Source organism: Zosterops lateralis (genome assembly GCF_965231275.1).
Source record: "Zosterops lateralis genome assembly, chromosome: 29".
Classification (NCBI taxonomy): domain Eukaryota; kingdom Metazoa; phylum Chordata; class Aves; order Passeriformes; family Zosteropidae; genus Zosterops; species Zosterops lateralis.
Genome location: NC_139789.1, coordinates 3576449 through 3591284, shown reverse-complemented (window position 1 = coordinate 3591284; position 14836 = coordinate 3576449). Strand labels below are relative to the sequence as shown.

The window sequence follows — 14836 nt, the reverse complement described above, 5'->3', positions numbered from 1 at the left end:
GCTGGGGGTCTGTCCCGGCCATGGCGGGTCTGGGGGCCACCCCGCGCACAAAGAAACCCCCCCGGGAGGAGCAGCGGCTCTGCAGCCCCAGAGCTGCGCCCCGCGGCCGGGCCAAGAGCCGGCAGAGGGAGGGGGAGCGGGGGGAGCCCGTCCCGCGGGGGTGGGCGCGGGTCCCCGGCTCCCCCACCACGCCCGGCGGGGGCCGCCTGGTCCGGCGGGGGCCCGAGGGGGGTCCCGGCCCCGGGGAGAGCGGTGAGCGCGTCCCTGCCCCGGGGGCCATCCCCCCTTTGCCCGGGGCCAATCCCCCCTGCCTAGGACAATCCTCCCCCCTTGGCAATCCCCCTGCCTGGGGCAGCGGGGCTGTGCTGACTGTGCTGACAGGACCCTTCTCCCCGCAGACCCCGAGAGCTCCCCACCACTGCCCTGCCCCGAGGACTCCTATTTCTCGGGGCTCCCCGAGGCTGAGGATCAGGATGTTCTTGTCCCCGTGGCCCCCAGCCTGTGAGTGTGAGGAGGGTCCCTACAGCCCCCCAATATGTGTGTGGGGGTCCCAACAGCCCCCCAGCACTGCTGACCCTCTGCCTTTTCCCTCCAGGCCGAGCCCTGGGGCCCCCACCCCCAGCAGGGAGGGGCCCCGGAGGAGCCGGAGCAAACTGCAGCACACCCTGGTCCTGGAGCTGGTGAGCTGGGGGGGTCTGGGGGGCTCTGCAGGGCCCGGGGCTGAGGGCTGAGCCTGTTCCCTTTCCCCAGGATGGGACCCTGCTCTACTCCTCCCTCCTCGCCCACGGGAAGCAGGATGCCACGGCCACCTTCACCGTGGGCTTCCAGGAGAGCTCCTACGAGGTGGGTGCCTCGGGGGTGGGGCAGTGGGTGTGGGGTTTGTGATGTGGGGCCGTGGGGCTGTGATGTGGGGCCGTGGGGCTGTGATGTGGGGCCGTGGGTGATGTGGCTCCTCACTGCCACCCCCTGTGGCCTCTGCCAATGCCCCTTGTAGGGGAAGGGGCTCTGAAATCCCACTGTTAAGGGGTCCTGCTGAGGGCACTGAACCCCCCTTGGGGCTCACCTTGGGGTCAGGATGGGAATGCTGGTCCTTTTCCGAGCTGCTGTTCCCTCCCAGGTCCACGTGAAGCTGCGGCCACACGTGCAGGAATTCTTGGAGAGCCTTTCCAAGACCTACGAGGTACCCAGACCCCTGGGGGGGTCTGTGGGGTCACCCCTGGGGGGTCTGTGGGGTCACCCCTGGGGGGTCAGAAGGGACCAGAGCAGCCCATGCAGGGACCTTCCCCCCCTCTCTGCCAGATCCTCATCTACACCACTGCCAAGAAGGACTATGCCAAGAAGCTGCTGGAGGTGCTGGACCCCAAGAAGAAGCTGATCAGGTGATGGTGATGCCCCATTGGGGACCCCCTGTGTGACAGGGCAGGGTCCCCACGGCTCTGTCTCCCCTCCAGGTGCTGCTTCTCCCAGTCGGATTGTGTCTGCTCCCAGGGCTGCTACTGGAAGGACCTGACCTGCCTGGGCAGGGACCTGGCCAAGGTGGTGGCCCTGGACCACTCCATGCAGGGCTTCCCTGCCCAGGTGGGGCAGCGCTGCTCTCGGGGGGGATTTGCGTGTCCCGGTGCCTGGGAGTGGCCTGAGGGATCCAAAATCCGCCCTGTCCCTCCCCAGGCTGACAACTGGATCCAGGTGCCACCGTGGTCGGGGGACCCTGAGGATGAGGAGCTGCTGCGGCTCATCCCAGCACTGAGGGGGCTGTGCCAGGCGGTAGGACCCGGGGGTGGGGACAGGGAGGGGACAGGGAAGGGACAGAGCCCTGGGCACAGCCTGTCCCTACCCCGTGTCTCTCCCCGGGCAGGAGGATGTGCGCCCCCAGATCCAGCAGCAATTCCAGCCCCGCCAGCCGCCCACTGAGGATTAGTGCCAGCCTGGAGGAGCAGCAGGATGGGGAAAACCTCAGGGAGAGGCCGTGGGGAAGCTGTGCTTGGTGATATCCAGTGCCTTGTCCTATGGAGCTGGGCTGGGTGGCTGTCCCAGGACTGTGCCTTGGTGTTTGCAGGGACCCCAGCCCAGCCCTGGGCTCTGGGGGTGCCCCAAGGAGAGCCCCCCTGCCTTTGGAGACAAAGCTCCATCACGGCTCCCTCCTCTCCCTGCTCTGTAAGGTCCAGCCAAGGCCTTCACGGGTCATTCATTATAAGCTTGGAGAAAGGTCTGGCTCTGCCTTAATTCCTGAAACTCTTCAGCTGAGCAAACACACAGTGCTGGGGATGGGACAGCTGGGCAAGGGCGGGGACACAAACCCCCGGTGTCCTGGGGCAGTCCAGGGTCCCTGTCCCCCGGGAGGGCCCCAGCTCCCCCTGTCCCATCCCTGCCCAGGGCCATGGGTGCCACTGTGCCTCTGCCAGTCCCTGAGGACAGAGTGGGGGTGCAGCCACCCCGGGCCCCCCTTTTTTCAAGCCTAAAGCTGCTGCCGAACAGGAACTGGGCACTTTGGGGGGGTCTGGGCTGGCTCTGCTCCCTCCGCTCTGCCGGAAGCCACAGGGGCTCCCGCTGTGGCCACAGGGCTGCAGCTGTTTGGGGACACGTCACATCTGGTCCCTCTGTCCCTGGGAAAGGGCACAGGGCTCCCGGAGCCTCTGGGAATGTCACTGTCCCCCCGCACAGCTGGACACGGGCTGGGACCATTGGGAGGGGGAGAATCACCCTTGGCGGCGGGGGGGGGGGGGGTGGGCGGAGAGAGCGGCTGGAAAATCAACAACCGATTTATTTCGGAAGCCAAGCACCACCCCAGCTCTGTCCCGGGCTGTCCCTGCAGGCCGGGCCGCTGTCACTCTGTCCTCCTGGCCTGGGGGCAGCAGGGAGCCGCTCTGCCGGCGCTCAGGGCCGCGCGGTAGGTGGGGAACAGCATCCCTGCCAGCACCAGGCTGCCGCAGGCCACCACGGTGACCAGCACCAGGTACCAGCGCAGCCCCCCGGGGCTGGGGGAGCCCTCGGCCGGGTACGGGCAGGTGTAGGTGACGGCCTCGAAGGTGCGGCCCGAGGGGCAGGAGGTGCAGTTGGTGGCCGAGGCGCCCTGGCAGGTGTAGCAGGAGGGGTGGCAGCTGGCACAGACACGGGCGGTGTCCCTTGGGGTGGCGTTCCGGGCCCGGCCGTAGTAACGTGGGGGGCAGTAGGACAGGCAGGAGCCGTGGTGGATGTACAGGGAGCTGCCACAGTCTGTGGGGAGAGGCTGGGGTGAGGCTCTGGGGACCAGAGTGTTGTCCCTGTCACCCCTAAAGCCTCGCTCACCCTGGCAGGCTCCCTGCTGGTCCCTCCTCAGACACTCGTCGGTGGCCGTGGCTGCGGAGCGCCGGGCTGGCATGTCCTCATCTGTGCCGTGCAGGTGCAGGATGAAGCTGCTCAGCTGGCCTGGGGACAGGAGGGGACAGGAGGCTGCCAGGACAGGGATGTGGGGCTGGGAGCTTTGGGGTTGTGTCCTGGCAGACCCTCAAAGACTGTGGAAAAGGAGGGCTGGTGGCCAGCAAGGAGAAGCCAAATTGCCCACCCAAGAGGGAGAAGGAAGAATGACCCCCCAGTAAAAATGGGGTTCACCCCCCCCATGGGACACCCACCTGTGTTCTGGTCATCACCCTTGTTCTCCAGCTGGAGGGTCCAGACCCCCTTGGGGTTCTCATCCCAGAAGTGAGTGGACATGAAGGTCCAGTCCTTGTAGCCCTCCTGGCTGGTGTCATAGGGGCTGGAGGGGGAGAGCAGAGCTGGGACTGCCAGCCCAGGGGCAGGATGTGACCTCAAGGGTCACCCTGTGCCTGCTCTGAGGGGACACTCCCCTGTGGCAGGGGGCTAGAGGAGTTTTGGGGGTCTCCAGGCCCTGGGGAGGCTGTGGGGGCCCCAGTGCTCCCCTGTCCTGTCCTTACCGCACTGTCACCAGCGTGGACGTGGTCCCCATGGGGCTCCTCAGGGCCACCACCAGGTCCCCCCTGCGGCTGTAGCTCAGGGACAGCTGCACCTGGACGTGCTCCAGGGAGCGGATGCTCTGGGAGCAGGAGGAGACATCCGTGGAGATGGTGAGCCTGGAGCCGATGTCCCTGTCCAGGACAAGCTGCTGGTCAGGGTGTTCCCTCTGTGGCCTCCTAGCACAGCAAACTGTGCAGCACAGATCATTTTTGGGGTCCCCGTGGGAGGCTGGAGCTGGGGTCACTGTTCTTTACCTGGGGACCTGCACGGCCTGGACTGAACACTTTTCCTGGGGCCGAGTCCCCGTCCAGGTGGTGGCCGCCTGCACCAGCAGCCCCGCGTCCAGCAGCCCGTAGCCATAGTAGTGACTCACTGGGACACAGGTGCCACCCAAGAGAGGGACCTGTGAGCCCCTCAGTGCCACCAGGACCTGCTGGGAGGTGCTGGAGGGGCTGAGCCCTGCACTCACCCCAGCGCCCGACGCCATTCTCAGCCCAGTCCTCTGCCTGCAGGTGAGCGGGTTTGGAGGCCCTGATGATGAGGTGCTGCAGGTCACGCCAGGTCAGGGCTGGGCTGGAAGCAAGGAGGAGGTGGGGACAGAGGTCTGCGTTGGTTTTTAAAGGGGAGATTTGGCTCTTCTGGAGTGGGTAGAACAACTCTCTGGGGCCCAAGATCCCCCTCAAGTGCTAAAATGGGAGCAAAGAGCTCCAGAGGACAATCTGCCCTCCCATGGCCTTGAGGGAAGGCCACAGCTCTGCACCCCAACCTTGCTGCTGTCCCTCCCCTCTCTCATCCCTGGTTAGGTCTCATCTCTCCCTGGGCAGTGTCCCTCTGTCCTGGTGTCACCTACTTGGCCTGCAGTGCCAGGGCCACCATGCCGGCGGCCAGCGGGGCCGAGGCCGAGGTGCCGGTGTGTTTGTCCGTGCAGCGGTGGTGCAGGTCAGTGGTCACCTGGGGGGGACAGGGGGGTCTCAGAACTGTTTGACTGTTTCCAAAAAAGCTCCCTGGAGCTGGGTACCTTCAATAAGTTCTCCTTTCCAGGTCCCTTTGTGCTCTGCACAGGCACCAAGCTAAAGGAGAACTGTGCCCAACTCAGCCCGTGCTGGGATCTGTGTCTGCCCCTGAGCTGCTGCTGTGGCAGCGTGTAGTGGTGTGGTTTTGGTTTTATCAGTTTTATGTGTGTATTTCTTCCTTGTTTTATATTGTTTTTTATAAGTTGTAATGATTTGCCCCATGCCACCCATGTTCCACCCTTACTGGTTTTGCCCCAACCCCAGTTATGTGTCAGTCATAAGTTATCCAGCCCCTGGGTCTTGTCTGTCACTTTGGGGTCTCTCCCAAAAGTCTGGAAAGTTCCAGTGAGGGAAGACTTCAGCTGTCTCCCCACCCGAGTTATTGATTTGTTACACTGTGTGTCATTTACCTGCAGAGCCAGACCCCCTTGGCCCCTGATTTGTCCCCAGTTAAACCCATCCCTGAGTTCCTCCCCACAATAAAAGGTGTTGCATTGGGGGGGTTTCCTGCTTTTTTTCCCCTCCTGCTTCTGCTGAGGGGTGTCTGCTGGAGCAGATCCCCTGATGGATAAAGCCAGCAGTTAACCCTGAACAGCCTCCTCTTTTCTCCTGCCGTAGTTGCTTCACTCCTTGGGGCAAACAACAACTCACAGAGATCACTGAGGTTCACCCTGCTACCAAACCCTTCGCTGTGGAGGTGTCAGGGAGGCAGAGACAAGACCCCTGCTGTGACACTCACAATCTGCACCGGGCTGGTGGTCCTGCTGCTGTAGGTGGTGGTGAGGATGGCGGGGCAGTGCTCGCTGTAGCGCGGCCGCTGCCCGTCCCCCAGCACGCTGCCCACCGACACCGTGTAGATGCTGTTGGTGTACCCGTCGCAGTTGCAGTTGTCGTAGTTTATCCCCCCGTTGCCTGAGGCCCAGATGAAGATGGAGCCGAGCCCGCCCCGTCCCTGGTGAAGGGCAGAGAGGGGTGAGCAGGGTGTCCTGGTGTCCCTGTGGTCCCCGAAGTCGGGGCTGGGTTTACCTGGACCACCCCTCTGTGGAAGGCGGCCGCAGCCAGGACCCCCGGCCCGTCCACCGTCCTGCCGTCATCCTCGGGGCCCCAGCTGGCGCTGTAGATGTGGATGTGCTGCGGCTGCAGGCTCAGCGCCTGGGCCTCCACGATGTCCATGATGGAGCCGTCCAGCATCCGCACCCCTGCGGGCAGCAGCGGCTGTGCCCGAGAGGCGGCAGCACCCGGGGGAGGCTGCGGTGGCCCCGAGGGAGGGGACACCGAGAGAAGGGGCTGGGGGCACCTTGCCAGCCCCCCTGGGCCCCCACAGCCTCCACATGACCCTGCCCTAAGGAGATCAGGGCCCCCGTGCCGCTGCCATGAGCTGGTGCCCAAAGCTCCTCGTTAAGCCTTTTGTAATTAAGCCCCAGGAGCTCCTGGATTTTAACCCCCTTTGCCACCCTCGCTTTCACAGCAGAGCCTGAGCCTGTCCTGCTGCGTGCTGGGCTGAGCACTGAACCCCCGGGGGGCACCGAGGCTGATGTGGGGAGTGCAGGACAAGCAGAAAATGTCACTTGCAGACAGAATGGAGCCCTGGGGAGGGGCTGTGTGCCCTTGGGGGTCCCTCACTCCCCCCTGTGACCCCCAGAGCAGCCCCACCTGGGCTCCTGCATTCCCACACGGGGCTGGAGTTGATTTCTAACTTCACTCCATCACCTCTCACCTCCGATTTTGGCGTTGTAGGCGACGCCCGCCCCGCAGATCCCGTTGTTGGCCACGGCCGCCACCTCCCCTGCACAGCGTGTCCCGTGCCTGGGGTGGGGGGACACGGTGGCCCTGTCAGGGCTGGGGGGGCTGGGACAGCCCTGGACAGCCCAGAGATGACCCCCCCAGTGCGGGGAGCTGGCAGAACCCACCAGTTCTTGTCCCCGTCGCCGTATCGGGGCTGGGGATCGGGGTCGTTGCTGTTGAAGTCGTAACTTGCCAGCGGGTCCTGTTACAGGAGGAGGCAGCGGGCAGGGCTGTGACAGCTCGGCACAGGCGCCTGGAACCCGGCCCGGGCCTGGCACCGCCGGCAGCCCCCCCTGCCAGCCCGGGGGCCCCTCCGTGCCCGGCTGCAGGAGCTAAACCGAGCCCTGACAGGGAATGGAGCTGGGAGAGGCTGGGGGAGCTGGAAAGGGGCTCAGCCTGGAGAAAAGGAGGAGCAGGAGGGACCTTCTGGGGCTGCACAGCTCCCTGACAGGAGGGGACAGCCTGGGGGGGACGGGCTGTGCTCCCAGGGGACAGCAGGACAAGGGGGAACAGCCTCAAGCTGTGCCAGGTGGGACAGCAGCAGGAATTTCCTCATGGAGAGGGTGGTCTGGCACTGAAAGGGGCTGTCCAGGGGGGTTTGGAGTCCCCATCCCTGGAGGTGTCCAAGGAAAGTGTAACCCTAACCCGAGGTGGCACTCGGTGCTCTGGGCTGGGGACAGGGTGAGCATCAGGCACAGCTGGGACTGGATGATCCTGAAGCCCTTTCCCCACCTCAGTGACTCTGGGATTCTGCAGGAAGGGCTGAAAGCAGCAGAGCTTTGCTGTTTCCCTGACAGAGCCCAGAGTGAGCTCAGGGTGACCCTGGCTGGCCACAGAGCTGGGACAGAGGAACCACAACCCACAGTGCTGTTATCAGCACCCAGGGGTGCCTTTCCTTCCCCGTGGGGCACAGGAGGCTTTACCAGCTGTACTGGCTTTGCAGCTTGCTGTAATTACACCTATTTCAGGGGCTCTGCTGCGTGTACAAGTTCCAACATTTCCTCAGTGTGAGATTTCACTGCAGGAAGCTCCAAAACAACCCTGGAGGGGCCAAACTCCCATCTCACGGTGCTGAGGGTGGGCTGAAGGCGTTGATTCCCACCCTCCTTGGAGGAGCTGCTCTCCCTGGATCCCCCCCATAGTTACGTAGTTGGCAGCCAGGTCGGGGTGATCCTTCTCCAGCCCATCATCCAGGACAGTCAGCACCACCCCCAGCCCCGTGTAGCCTCTGCTCCACGCTGTCAGGATGTTCAGGTCAGGGTGGACGTCATTGTTCTGGAAAACAGATTAAAAATTGGATTGGCAGCCCGGGGTCACCTTGGAGGAGCCCTGCTGCCTCATCACTGCAGGAATTATGGTTTGTGTCGTGGGAAGGGCATTGCCAGCGGGCAGGGAGGGATTCTGCCCCTCTGCTCAGCCCTGGGAGGCACTTCTGGGGTGTGTGTCCTGCTCTGGGCTCCTTGGGATGTGGAGCTCCTGCAGCAGGTCCAGGGGAGGGTCACAGAGTTGGGGAGGGATTGGAGCATCTCTGACAGGGAACAGCTGAGGGAGCTGGGGCTGTTCAGCCCTAGAGGGGCCTCAGCCCTGGGTGCCCCTGTCTGCACTGAGGGCTCAGGGCAGGCCCACAATTGGCACCAGAGGAACAGGCTGGGACTGATCCCAGGAATTCCCCCTGCACAGGAGGAAGAACTTCTTCAGTGTGTGGTGACCAAACCCTGAACAAAGACCAGAGTCTGTGGAGTTTCCCTCCCTGGGGATATCCCAGACCAATCCAGACACAACCCTGTGCTCTGAGATGGTGCCAGGCAGGGCGGTGGCACTGGATGCCCCACCGTGGTCCCTTCCATCCCGTGATTTGTGTCAGGATTAGGAGGGGAACAGCCCGGTCTCACCATGTACCACTGCTTGGGGAACCAGGGGTCCGTGGGCACCACCCCGGCGGCTCTCCTGGAGCGCCTCTTCACCGTCTGCTGCTCGAACCACAGCACCTGGGCAGGGCAGCAGCGCTGTGGGCGCCGGGCAGGGTCCCAGCCGTGCCCCGGCTCCCCCTGCCCTCCTCTCCCCCCTACCTGGGGGTCCCTGCTGAGCCGCATGTGCCACCCCCAGTGCCTGCTCAGGGCCCTCTGCCGGGTGCCGCGGTGCCTGAAGTGGTAAAAGGGCTCTCCCTCCATCACCTGCGGGCACAGAGAGCTGCCGGGAGCTTTTCCAGGGGATAGATACCCCAGCCCCGCCCGCGCTCTGGAGGTGAGAATGGTGAGTTAACGTGAGCTGTGGCGCAGGAGGAGCAGAAAGGGGCACTCGGGGACAGGACAGAGCCCTGGGGAGGGTGGGCTGTGCCCTGGAGGGCTCAGTTCGCTCTCAGGCCAGGGGTCACTGCACAGGCCAGGGGTCACTGCACAGAATTCCCGGATTCCTGGGAATGTTTGAGGCCACACGGGGCTTGGAGCAACCTGGCCGAGTGGGAGATGTCCCTGCCCACGGGACAAGCGAAGGGGACAGACATTGGCGACACAGGGCGGGTACGGGCACCAAGGTGGGCTGGGCCCGCCTCTCCCCGCCCAGGCCGCACCTGGCCCAGGTAGAGCAGCCCGTGCCGGCGGGCCAGGGCGCGGGCGTCCCGCAGCCCCGCCGCCACCCGCACGGCCCAGCTGCTCAGGAAGACGCGGGGCTTGGCGGGGCCCGGAGAAGCGGTGGCGGCCACCGCGAGCAGCGCGAACAGCACCGGGAACAGCGACAGCGCCAGCGCCGGGCTGGGCCTGGCCCCAGCCGCCATCAGGCCGCGCCGCCACTGCGCGCGTTCCCATGGCAACGGCGTCGGCCCCGCCCCTCCGCACCGCCTCGCCTCATTGGCCCGCCTCGCCCCCGCCCCGCCTTCTCATTGGCCACGCCTCAAAGTTAACCCCGCCCCTGCCCCTCATTGGCCCCGCCCCGCTGTGTTGCCCCGCCCCCTTTCTCCAGGCCACGCCCTGGTCCCGCCCCCGGGCCGCACTGACCGGGGCGCGGGGTCGGGTCGGGCCGGGGCCGCTCCGGGGCCGCCGCCGCTTCACCGCCCTCCCCACCTTCCCCACCGCCATGGCCTCCCTGCAGCAGCGCCTGGAGCGCCTCCTCTACAGCCCCGGCCCCGTCGCGGACCTGCTGGCCAAGCTGGAAGCCCGTACCGGCGTCCAACGGCTCTACCTGGCCTCAGGTGCGACAGGTACAGCGGGGCTTCCCCGGTTCTGCCGTTCTGTCCGCTCCTGCCCCGTGTCCTGGGGCGCCTCGGCAGCTGCTCAGCACGGGGCGCGGGGAGGGCAGGCGGAGCTGCCCGGGTTTAGGGGTGCAGAGGGGGCTGTGCCCGGGTTTGGGGGGGGCTGTGCCCTGGTTTGGGGGTGCAGAAGGGCTGTGCCCTGGTTTGGGGGTCTGAAGGGGCTGTGCCCTGGTTTGGGGGTGCAGAGGGGCTGTGACCTGGTTTGGGGGTCTGAAGGGGCTGTGCCCTGGTTTGGGGGTCTGGAGGGGGCTGTGCCCTGGTTTGGGGGTCTGAAGGGGCTGTGCCCTGGTTTGGGGGTGCGGGGGGGGGCTGTGCTGGAGGGGGCCGGGGGTGCCCGGGGTGGCATCACTGTCACCGCCCTGCCCTCGCCTTCCATGGGCAGGAAATCCTGAAATCCTGAACCTGCAGGATCTGAGTGTCAGAAGTGTCAGAGAGACCCTTTGCCCTGGCAGAGGGGGGTCCCCTTTCTGGGTGAGCCCCCAGACTGTGGGGGGTCAACTGGGGCACTGGGGATGGGAGCTGGTCCCCCTGTCCCACCGCTGGGACCGTGGGGACCCGGCCTTTAACCGGGTCCCTGTTGCTCATTAATGAGGCGCCAGCCCGGGATCCTCCTCCTGGCACCCTGTGCCCCTTCTCCCCTGACCCTCGGCCCTGTGCCCTCTCTGCCAACCCGGACTGGCCTTGTCCCGCTGCTCCAATTCGAGATTTCATATCAAACCTCCCGGGGCGGGCTCAGGGTGTCCCTGTTTCCCGTGTCCCTCCGGGCCTTTGGCCTCCAGGTGTGGTTTCCTGGCCCTTCACCTGCAGCAGGGCTGGTGCTGCCGCTCTGGGGGAAGGTGTGTGTGGAGGAACACCTGCTGCTGGGCAGGTCGTGTTTGGTTGTGGAGACACTCGGGGTCTTCTGAGCCAAACAATCCCGGGGATTTCATCAGGCTCAGCCCTGATGGATTTTGGGGTACGACAAGAGTGGACACACCAAAAAGTGATGGTTCTGCATTCTGGGTCACTGTCCTGGGAAGGAGAAGCTGTTGCTGAACTAAAATTCCCGATTTTTCGCTCCTGTGGCTCTGGAGCAATCCCTGATTTGTGTCTGAACCCTTGGACTGGGGTTTGGAGCAGCCCCTGGGCAGCACCTCCTCCCGTGCTCCCTCAGCAAAGCCTTTCCCTGGGTTTTGCTGTTACATAAATTTCTCTGGGGGGTTAAAATCCTGCGAAATCCCTTCTAAGGCTCTTGGGGAATGAAACCCAGCACTGCCTGGACCTGCCTGCCCTCCTGGCAGGGAGCTTTGGGATCTCTCCAAAGCCACGCTGCTCCTGCCCGTCTCCCGGGCCAGCCCCGGCGCTGTGGGTGCCCCGGATCGGGGCCGCGGCTCAGCCCGGGAGCTGCAGCGAGCAGAGCTGGATAATCCTCCCTCCGAGCCCGAGCGGGGCTGTAATTCACCAGCACGGACAGGTTAATTCCCAGCCTTCTCGCTGCTGGTGGAGGAGTTTGTTCTGGCGCTGGGGAGAAGCTGCCGGGGTGCACAAAATGCTCCATCCCCGTATCCCTGAGCTCTTCCTGCTGTGAGCGAGGCTTTGCTGTGGTTTGCACCCCAAAAACTCCCTGTCCCACCTTCCCCAGCCTCCTGCGAGTGTCCGAGCGCTGGGCAGGCTCCGGGCTGCAGCAAACCCCGCGGCTCACATTTAATTGAACGATTTAATTGAATAACAGCGGAGCGGGGTTGAATTGCCGCTCCCAGGGGACACAACCTTTCCCCTGGCGGCTCCTGCGGGAGGAGCCCGGAGGTGCCGGGGTCTGATCCGGGAGCTCAGGGCTCGTCCTTGGGCGGCAGCTCCGGGAGCGCCGAGCGCGGGGGAGACGAGCGGAGCCTTGACTTTGGACCAGGGACGTGTTTGCCAAAGTCTCCGGCTCCTGCCGCCCCCTGGCCGCGCTCCAGGGGTGAAAGGGCTGCGGGATCCGGGTGGGGAAGGCCCGTCCGGGCCAGGGGAGGGGACAGGCGGTGACAGGAGCGGATCAGCCACGTGCCTCTCACATCGAGGCGTCGGGGAATGGATTGGGGGGGGTCGTCAGGGAATGGATTGGGGGGGTCGTTAGGGAATTAATTGGTGGGGTCGTTAGGGAAGGAATTGGGAGTGGTCGTCAGGGAATGGATTGGGGGGGTCGTTGAGGAATGAATTGGGGGGGTCGTTGGGGAATGAATTAGGGGTGGTCCTTAGGGAATGGATTGGGGGGGTCTTTAGGGAAGGAATTGGGGGGGTCGTTAGGGAATGGGTTTGGGGATGGTCGTTAGGGAAGGAATTCGGGGTGTTCGTTAGGGGAATGAACTGGGGGTGGTCCTTAGGGAAAGGATTGGGGGGGTCCTTAGGGAAGGAATTGGGGGTGGTCCTTAGGGAATCAATTGGGGGGGTCGTTAGGGAATTGATTGGGGGGGTCGTTAGGGAGTGAATTGGGGGTGGTCATTAGGGAAGGAATTGGGGGGGTCGTCAGGGAATGAGTTGGTGGGGTGTCAGATGGACACCAAAAGGACACTCACCGAGTCAGCGTCAGGGCAAAAAAGAAGGAGGTTTGTTCATGGATTCTGACTTATAGAGCTTTTGGAGTTTGATCAGCGGTTGAGGTGTGGGGTTAACCCCTCTCTGACCCCACTGGTCAGACTCGAGGTCCATCCTGTGCCCGCTCTGGGAGGAGAGTCCTGCTCAGGACCCCGGGCGGGGTCTCCCCCTGGTCACAGCTGGCACTGGAGCGTCCCCTGTCCCCGCAGGCTCCGTGGCTTTCCTGGGGCTCTACCTCATGTTCGGCTACGGCGCCTCCCTGCTCTGCAACATCATCGGCTTCCTGTACCCCGCCTACGCCTCGTGAGTACCTGTCCCACACCTGGGAGCGCTCCCCGCCTCGGCTGGGGGTCTCTTTGCTCTCTGGAGTGACAATCATGGCTGGGAAGCTCTTGAGACCTTCCTGGGAACGCTGTGACCGAGCCAGCCCAGAGCACAGGGATGGGCAGGTTCCCTCCAGGGTTGGGAGGATTTGGGAGGCTGGAGCCCATCCCGGGCCTGCAGCAGCCGTGTGTCCTTCCTTCCCCTCTCCTGCTGCAGCATCAAAGCCATCGAGAGCAACAACAAGGACGATGACACCATGTGGCTCACCTACTGGGTGGTCTACGGCGTCTTCAGCGTGGCCGAGTTCTTCTCCGACCTTTTCCTCCACTGGTTCCCCTTTTACTACGCTGGGAAGGTGAGGGCTGTCCTGGGAAGGTCAGGGTCGTTCCAGCTTGCTCCTGGCTAAACAGGGAGGAGCTGAGTGTGGTGGGCTGGGCGGTGGTGGGGTGTCAGATGGACACAAGAAGGACACTCACCGAGTCAGTGTCAGGGCAAAAAAGGAGGAGGTTTGTTCAGGGATTCTGGCTTATGGAGCCTCTGGGGTTTGATCAGTGATTGGGGCCTCTCTGACACCACAGGTCTGAGGTTAACACCTCTCTGACCCCACTGGTCAGACTAGAGCTCCATCAATTTGTCCTTCCCCCCTGGAAAGGAGTGTATTATTTACCAAACATCAGTCTCTATTTATTTTACAATGAGTGATAAAGCTCCAGTAGAAATGTAAAACATCAGAAGGCTGAAAAATCAGGGCTGCACCCAGCTCAGGTCCTGCGAGCAGCGAGCCCCAGCCTTGGGCACTGCTGTGGGGTCTGTTGGGGTTCCCTGGAGCAGCCGAGCCCCTCCTGTCCTGCAGTGCGTGTTCCTGGTGTGGTGCATGTCCCCCGTGCCCTGGAATGGCTCCCAGGTCATCTACCACAACGTGGTCCGGCCCTTCTTCCTCAAGCACCACAAGGCCGTGGACAACATGATGGGCGACATCGGCGCCAAGGCCCTGGACGCCGCCTCCACTGTCACCCGAGAAGGTGACCCGGCTCCCCCTGTCCCTCCATCCCACCTGTGTCCAGGTTTTCCCAGCGCAGGGGAGCTCGGTTTGGTCACCAGTGAGGGATAATTTCTCAGTGACCTGAGCCCCGGGGTGGGTTCACAGTCCCCTCTCTAACGTGTCTCTCCTCTCTGCGCTGCCCGGTCCAGTCCTGCAGACTCTGGCCAAGAGCAGAGCCCGGCTGGCGGCCGGGGCGGCCCCGCAGCCCAGTCTGCCCGTATGTAACGGATGGAACGGGGCCTGGCCGGGGCTGGTGTCTGCCCTGGCACCGCCCCACCGGCCCTTTGTCCCGTGCCCTGGGTAGAGCAGGCGCTTCCCTCCCGCTTATCCATAGCCAGACCCTGTCCGTGTGTCTGTCCATCCGTGTGTCTGTCCGTGTGTCCATCCCCGCCCCCTCAGCTCTGTAGCCGGCCTGGGGCTCCCCTCCCTCCGGAGCCCCCCGGGTGCGGGGAGGGAACGGGCCGGTGCCCCCGGACACGGGCACTGACCCCGCCCGTGTCTCCGCAGGCCTCAAACCATCCCTGAACCTGGCGGACTTGGTGCAGAAGGCGAAGTAAGAGGAGCATCGGCGCCTCCGGTACCGGCACGACAGCCCCGGACCGGGAGCGGCACCGGCACCAGCGGCCCCGGTACCGGAATCACCAGTGCTGGTACCGGCACCCCCGTCCCGGCACTGGAGTCCCCATACGGCACTACAGCCGCCGGTACCGGCACCACGCACCCGGTACCGGTACCGGCACCCTCCGTTGTGGCACCGGACTCCCCCATGCAGCGGCCGGTACCGGCACCGTGCTCCCAGTACCGGCACCGCGGCCGCGTTATCGGGGATCCCGTTACTCGGGATCCCGAGTTTCTGCTGTTGTTCTCCCGGTCCCCCAATAAACCCGGTGCCCCCCCCGCCCCGCCTCCCGTCACCCCGCG

General features: G+C 64.4%; 3 protein-coding genes across 3 annotated transcripts; 2 read left to right on the top strand and 1 right to left on the bottom strand.

Annotated features, from left to right (window-relative positions):
- Positions 1–20: 20 nt before the first annotated feature.
- On the top strand, positions 21–1918 carry LOC310920272 (CTD small phosphatase-like protein 2; the record flags this gene model as incomplete). Its single annotated transcript, XM_083880127.1, has 9 exons — positions 21–252; positions 399–501; positions 596–680; positions 751–843; positions 1118–1180; positions 1300–1379; positions 1452–1578; positions 1669–1764; positions 1856–1918. The coding sequence occupies 9 exons, from the start codon at positions 21–23 to the stop codon at positions 1916–1918; spliced, it is 942 nt and encodes a 313-aa protein (XP_083736253.1).
- Positions 1919–2824: 906 nt separating this feature from the next.
- On the bottom strand, positions 2825–9522 carry PCSK4 (proprotein convertase subtilisin/kexin type 4; the record flags this gene model as incomplete). The annotated part of the gene is made up of 15 exons (XM_083880189.1): positions 2825–3213; positions 3286–3405; positions 3609–3733; positions 3912–4082; positions 4206–4323; positions 4421–4524; positions 4802–4902; positions 5704–5916; positions 5991–6163; positions 6682–6770; positions 6875–6951; positions 7896–8024; positions 8642–8737; positions 8819–8923; positions 9319–9522. The coding sequence occupies 15 exons, from the start codon at positions 9520–9522 to the stop codon at positions 2825–2827; spliced, it is 2214 nt and encodes a 737-aa protein (XP_083736315.1).
- Positions 9523–9750: 228 nt separating this feature from the next.
- REEP6 (receptor accessory protein 6) lies at positions 9751–14812 on the top strand. The gene is made up of 5 exons (XM_083880061.1): positions 9751–9936; positions 12759–12852; positions 13090–13228; positions 13727–13895; positions 14423–14812. Exons 1-5 carry the CDS (start codon positions 9822–9824, stop codon positions 14470–14472), a joined length of 567 nt encoding a protein of 188 aa, XP_083736187.1. The 5' UTR covers positions 9751–9821; the 3' UTR covers positions 14473–14812.
- Positions 14813–14836: the final 24 nt, after the last annotated feature.